Source organism: Hyaena hyaena, unplaced genomic scaffold (genome assembly GCF_003009895.1).
Source record: "Hyaena hyaena isolate Hyena2069 unplaced genomic scaffold, ASM300989v1 scaffold_956, whole genome shotgun sequence".
Lineage (NCBI taxonomy): Eukaryota > Metazoa > Chordata > Mammalia > Carnivora > Hyaenidae > Hyaena > Hyaena hyaena.
This window is the reverse complement of record NW_024081590.1, coordinates 628,738-635,978: the sequence shown is the minus strand read 5'-3', so window position 1 is coordinate 635,978 and position 7,241 is coordinate 628,738. Positions and strand designations below refer to the sequence as shown.

The window sequence follows — 7,241 nt, the reverse complement described above, 5'->3', positions numbered from 1 at the left end:
GCATTGGTTTTCTGTAAGAACAGCAAGTCAAGACACATGCAATCGGTTATCTCCCTTTTCTACAGGTCATACTTGGGAAGAATCTGTAATTTGGAAGGAATTCTATTGATTTCAGAGAACTCCAGGTTGAATACAATACTGTCACTATTGTCCATAAAGCTTATAAGAACAACTCAAAATGCTCACATAGCAACTGGATGATGTCAAGGGAGTCTGTTCAGGGATTTTAAAGCAATAAGGGAAGATATTTTTCCATTTTCTTCAAATAATGTCCATGAAGAAAACTGTCATAAGTGTAATTTTCTTTCATTAATCATTTACAAAGGCAACAGTTAAAAGCACAGTCCCTCCAAAATTTAGTACATAAAAGAAACCCCTAATTGCCAATAACATACCCATTAGTGTAAAAAAGGACTAGATGATGCAAACTACATAAGCTACCACTCCTCCCTCTGAACAGCAATTTGGGAAATATTTTGCCCTCACCCTCACCAATATTCAATCCAGAGTACTCAGGCGAGGTCATAGAGGACATTTCAATAAGAAACATGAAATTAGACACCAGATTTATAATGGATTCTGATTGTTTAGAACTACACAATTTAAGGACTGAAATGAAAGAGGAGAGATAAATGAAGGGTGCACATGAAAAAGTCATGTATCTTGGGTTGGTCGGTTCCATCCTTTCCTGCTTCTTCCAAAAACCCTAATTTTACCAATTAATATATAAATATGCTTTAGTTCTTCTCATGCACGAAAATGGAGACTTCTTTTATGCTTTACATGCCTTTCAAACCATTGCCTGATTTCTTCTATCTTTCCAGAGATCTTTTAAAAGCTGTCTCTTCTCTTTGCATCTTCCCTTGTAGCCCACAAATTGGAATATAGCTTCTCTCTACGCTGCTCTTCTCAAATCATTGTCAGGAGAACCACAGACAAACTCTACTCTGCCAAATTAGTGGACACCCTTTACAATCTTCAGTTCGCTCGATCTTTTTGTGACATTTGGAAATACTGACTACTTAACCTATTTTGAAATCGTACGCTGGGACACCGACTTCTGCCTCTCCCACTCTGCTGTCCACTACTTGTTAGTCTGCTGGTGTGCACCCTCTCTCCATCTAACCTTAATGTTTGTGTCTCACGTTTCCCCCTGGCATTAGCTTTCTCTCTTTCTTATCTCTTCTAAGTTGGATGAGTTCACTCATTTTCATGGCTCAAGCAATCAGTGATATGCTGACATACACATTTACAGTAGGGTTCCTGATATTCTGATTCAGACTCAGAAGGGCCGTTTTATTTGGATTCTTCTATAGCTTGAAATAGACAGTCTCATTCTATCCCTGGGCTATAGCCCATGAAATTCAGTATGTTTTACTGTTGAACTCTAGTCAGTCACCCAGAAACAAATAGTCTATATAATGATTAAACATTTACGGTTTTACAAAACAATAGAATTCCCATATCCCTTTGTGGAGCCAAGAAAATATGATGAAACAGCCCAAGTCTAATTAAATACAATATGTGAACAAACATATACCAATTATAAATATGATTGTAAAAGTCTAAGTTAAATATTAGCAACTTGAATTTAGCATTATGGTAAATTTGTAGTTTATTCAGGAATACAACAAGAAAAAGCATGACCATGTAAATAGATGCTCAGTACTCATTTGATAAAATTCAAAGTCCATCCTCAAGCTCAGGCTTGAAAATAAAACAGATATGATTTAGAATTATAAGTTGTCTACTTACAGCTATTTTTCCATTAGAGAGGTAAGTTAACATTTTTTAGATCCTAGTTTCACTAATTTTTAAAATGAGTCAAGATTGCCTTAAACCCTGTTTGAAATACATCTCATCCTTTCCCTTTCATAATATTCTTTATCTTTGAAGTCACACATCTAACACACATTTCCCCACCAGAGTGAAACCATCTTGAAGACATGCATATATGTGTGTGCATGATCAGTCACAGAATTTGCAGGGCCCAGTGCAAAGTGAAACTGAAAGTCCCCTTATCCAAAAATAATTAAGAATTTCAAGATAGTGACAGTAGAGTATTTAATTAAGCAGGGAGATCTTCCATGCATAGGCCCCTATGCAACTGTTCAGTATGTATGAGGCTTTATGTGTGTGTGGTGTGTCTATGTTTGAAATATATTGAGCATTATGCCTGGAAAATGAAGTCATAGTTACCTCATAAAAAATCCATAGACAGGGATGTCTGGGTAGCTCAGTTGGTTAAGCATCTGACTTCAGCTCAGGTCATGATCTTGTAGTTCGTGAGTTTGAACCCCATGTTGGACTCTGTGCTGACCATCTAGAGCTTGCTTTGGATTCTGAGTGTCCCTCTCTCTCTGCCCCTTCCCCGCTCATGCTCTCTCCCTCTCTCTCTCTCTCTGTCTCTCTGAAAAATAAAATTAAAACATTAATTTTTTTCTAAATCCATAGAAAGATAGCTAGCACTCAGATCTCAGACTATAAACAATAGTCATATTAGATTGGGTACAAATAGTTCAGATAATTAATCAAGAAAATATCTTCAGGTTTACCACAAATTGATTAATTTGACTGAAGATTGTAGAACAATTAAAAAGACATTGATTAACCTTTAACAATTCTCTCTTTAAGTAGACATTCATATCGTTTTATTTCAATTGTTTCTATTACATTGTATAAATCTTTCTGAGATGATGTCTTCCCTCTTAATATTTATTGGTTATAATTCATAAACGATGTACTATTTTGTTTCCATGTTGATTTTTCTGCACAATTCATGGATTCTATGAGTGAACTTTATAGTAACCACTCCATTTCTCTAATCATAAAACATGAGCATATAAAAAAACCATAAATTGTTTAACCCTTATCCATGTGTCTGATAAAAAATAATGTTCAGCTTCTCAAAATATCAACCACTGATTTAAGACTTCATTTTGGAATATTTTTCCAAACAGTATTAATTCTCTTATATAAAGAAAAATAATAACTCAATGTAGGTACAATGTGTCTTTTTTCACATACCAATAACAATTCCAAATTCATTATGAATATTTTCTTCAGAGTGATTCTTTACATTTGGGGTCAAAATTTAGTGAGGAATTTACATGTCCTCTCCTGAAGCTCTGCAGAATTTTCCCTCATGATTCCCAAAAGTTCATTTATGCACAAGCCTTTATTCTGTCATGTTTTATGACTGCATGAAAAAGGAAGACGGATTTCTCCTTGAGCAAGTTAGTGATGGATGCTCTTTTATCTGTCCCTGAAAAGTTTTTTTATTTTTTAAAGGTGTAGGCTATGTGCAATTACATACCTCAGTGGTGCTATCAGGGATTTTAAATTTATAAATAACCAATCCAAGTGTGTTTAGTTGCAGAATTCATTTTTAAAAGTCACTCCAGCCTCCTGTTTCTCCACTCCCCATTTCCCACTCTAGGTTCCAGTCAAATGGAAACACTTGGCTTTTCCCACCCCATTCTGTCTCTTATTCTCTATTGCTTCCCCCCTTCTCTTCCTCTTTCCTTCTAGTTCCCTCTGCCTTTACATACATCTTCTTCATGCATATTCTCATTCATACATTCTCATGCAATTGTCCTGTCTCATTCTGTCACTCAACAATACTTTCTGAATGTCTGTGTCCTGGATACTGTTCTTCTCGTGGATGTAGGCTGGGCTCGGGAAAGAAAAATGTGCCATAGTGAGATGTGCAGCAGGGAAGGTCAGAGGAGGCAGCAGTGCCCAGATCACCCTGAACCTTGAGGGCTTGGTACGCACTGGAAAGTAACCAGAGGGTGACCACAGAAGGTGGTATTGTGTAAATCAAATATCCTGCCGCTGTGAGGAAAGTGAAGGAGTCTTCAGCAAGGGTGAAAGCTGGATGATCCCCGGACAGCAGGGTTTTAATGATTTGCTCACAGGCAATTCACATAATAGATTGGATTCAGGATTTATTTTAAAGGTAAAGTTGACAAGATCTGCTTATGGATTGGATGTGAGAAGTGAGACTAAAAGAAGAATCAGAGATCCAACCGTCCGGCTTGAGCAACTCTGTCTCATTCTCTACTTCACTGTTCATCTCTATTTCTTTCTCCCTTCTTTCTTTTCCTCTTTTCTTTGTTCACGTGATAATAGATTCTGGAAGGTTCACAGCCCTACTTTCGTTCCTGCTTGAGTCTCCGTTTATAACTCAGAAACTTCAGAAAGCTTTCCTGAGGTCCCCACAATGGGGAATAGACACACCCACATGACACCTGACCCTGCTACCCTGCTGGCATCAATCTCCACATTATTCACAAGGACCACTAACACAGAGTTTGCAAGCATGAACTCTAGAGCCAAAACACAGCAGGTTTGTGTCCAAGCTCTATTACCAACTAGCTAAGTGAACTCTGGCAAGTTACTTAAGGAAGTCTCCATTCCCACATCTGTGAAGTGCAGATAAGAAAATTGTCTACTCAGAGAAGTTTGCATGAGCCGATATACAGAAAATGCTTAGTACAATACTAGTACAAAGCAAATGCTAGATAAATGACAGCCATTGTCATCATCACTATTATCACTTTACAGTACCCACCTTCTTTAAGCAGGGTTCCTGCAGAATATCAGAAAACAAATTCGGACAGGAAATTCTAAAATAATTCGAGCTTAGAAAAATAAATGAACTCTTCAGTAAAACACAATCAAAATGGATAGTGTGATTTATTGCCCAATTCCGATAAATGTGTACGTGGAAGTCATAGTTATCGACTATTATAGTCTGTCTCCATTTCCTCCACTCAATTTGGGCTTTGATTTTTGGGTCCAAACATACACTTACCAGATTAGATGCACTCACAGGATTATTTTTTCTTTGAGGTCTCACCTGGGCAGGTGCATCTACAAACCACAGGGCAGAAAGAGCCTGATTACAGAGGTTGAGGGGCCGAGGGCGTGACCCTGTTAAACATTCTGTACTTCCTTTTTTCCCCCCCAAGACGACTTGGCATCACTACATCCGTGGCGACGCCTCCCTTGTGGCGTCGTAGGCTTGCAATAGCCGAGCTTTCGTCCTACACATTTGAGGCTTCCGTGGACACATTAGCAACCAATGCTTTTAGATCCCAGTCGCCTGGCTTTGCCAAGGCGGTTAGAGGTCATTTGGAAAGTGTTTTGCCTCGAATTGTTCTCATTCAGAAGGCCATCTCCTTCCTTCTGTGGTGCTTTGGAAATTCGCGCCCTCCTCTGGTGCGTCCAGGTGCACGGAAAGAGCTGGGGCAGGACGCAGGTGCTCCAGAGAGGTGGGACGGTGAAGGCGCCCGGGTGCTGAACCCGAAGATCGAACCTGCAGACCCAGCGCAAAGTAGAAACTGAAAGTACATTGCCGGCGGATCCTACGGAAGTTATGGGAAAGGCAAAGCGCAGAGTCGGGCCGTGGTGTGTGCCGCCCCCCTTGGGATGGATGAAGCAGCAGGCGCGGCGTGGGTGAAAGCAACCAGCCGCAGAGACCGCCCTGCCCCGCACGGACTCCCGGCCCCTCCGCGGAAGACCAGGGTCCTGGCAGCGACTATGGGCGGTGAGAGCTTGCTCCTGCTGCAGCTGCGGTCATCATGACCACGCCCGCCTCCCGCAGACCATGTTCCATGGTAAGGGCTCCTCTTCCAGGCGCACAGGTTCGCGCGCCCTGCACGCCGGGGGACTCCAGGACGCTTTGCCGGGCCCGGCGCCCCGGCGCGTCCGGGACAGTCCAGCCTTGCACTTTGGACCTGCCGGGAGCACTGGCTGTCTCGCAGGCAGGCGTTAGCCGCGCCTCAGTACCCTGGCCCGCAGCCACTTGCACTTGGGACCGCTGCTCCTGGCCGGCTGCGAGGCGCCCCAGCCCGAGCGCTGCAGCCTCGGCGCCGCTCAGCGGTGGCAACCAGGTCTCAGAGGCAGCGAGTGGCTCGCCGTCGGGCTTCCCGAGCCAGCGCTGCCGTCGGTCAGCAGGCGCCCGGGTGGGGGCCAGTACCTGGGCTCCCGGAGCTCCGTACTCTCTAGAGAAGTGAAAGCGAAGCTCCCACGGGACGCGCTTTTAAACCCTAAAGGGACAGGTCTCTGGAAAACCCCGTTTCGCCCCCTCTGCGAGGCTGGGAGTTTCCGACTGGGGCTGTGCCGCGTCCCCTTTGCTGGGAACCCGGGTGCTTGGGCTGGCACCGAGAAGGCGAGTTTCGGGTTTTTGCTTTTTTTTCCTATATGGGTCCTCCTTGGAGGAGGCAGAATTAACCAGGCGTAAGTTCAAATTCGAGACCTTTGCAGAGATGCAGTGTATTTTATTTGTGCGGACTACGGACAAAGAGTAAAAAGGACAAGGTCAGAGCCGAGTCGAGGGACCTGGATTCCGGTGGCAGCCATATGGCCAAGGAAAAGAGCCCAAAAGTTTACTGGAAGGGGGGGAAAAAAGGAGAAAATGAGACGTGATGGGGCGAAGATCTGCTGAGGGAAATTAGAAAGGTTTATAGTGAATACTTCCTCAAGCCAAAAAAAAAAAAAAAAGACGGGTGGGGGAGGGGGCGGGAGTAGGGAGCAGTTTGCTCTTCCGTTTCACGCCTGCTCGGTGCGCTTTCCAGGCTACACCGTTAGATCAAAGGAGTCTTTCCTCTCTTTCATAGGTTATTAAAGAATCAAGAACTGGCATAGCGAAGAAGTTGCAGATCAGTACCAAAATCAAGGGGGTTGTAGGGATAGAGTATGGAGGACAATTATGGAAAAAGATTTGTAATAGGTGCCCTCCAGAAGTTTAGTATACAACTAGAAATTAGGTACATCCCGGTCTTCCTTACAATGCCATGGATCTCCTGCGATTATTTCTTTCTTATAGCTCTTGGTTCTGATCCCTGCATCACCTCTGATTTGAAGTGGAGAGGTAAAAAAAAAAAAAAGGCAAAGAAAAAAAGAAAAAAATGGAAGCTAGTGTGTGCTTTATTAACAGGGAGCTTTATTTCCTGAAGTGTATCTATATTGTTCATTTACCGCAAGTTATTACTAGCAAACAAAGTAATAGAATTCTGAACTTCTCGTAATAATGTGTGGCTTTTGCATTTTGTTCCAAGAGATTTTACTAGAAGCTTAAGGATAGAGTTACTGTAAAGAGGGTTTTTTTTTGCTGTTTCTTTTGGGAGTTGAGTTAGTCGAGGCTCTCCTATGTGGTTCTCAACTATACTTTCTAGTTTAGGTAATGTAATCATATTTGAGGACTAAAAATGGAATAGTAAAGACAGGGATCT

At 42.4% G+C, this 7,241-nt stretch overlaps 1 protein-coding gene across 1 annotated transcript in view; it reads left to right on the top strand.

The window, feature by feature from the left end:
• Positions 1-5,338: 5,338 nt before the first annotated feature.
• IL7 (interleukin 7) overlaps positions 5,339-7,241 on the top strand; it is a 55,731-nt gene continuing 53,828 nt past the window's right edge. The window contains exon 1 of the mRNA XM_039221184.1: positions 5,339-5,624. Coding sequence (XP_039077115.1) covers positions 5,615-5,624 — 10 coding nt within the window. The 5' untranslated portion in view covers positions 5,339-5,614. The remainder of the gene's footprint in view (positions 5,625-7,241) is intronic.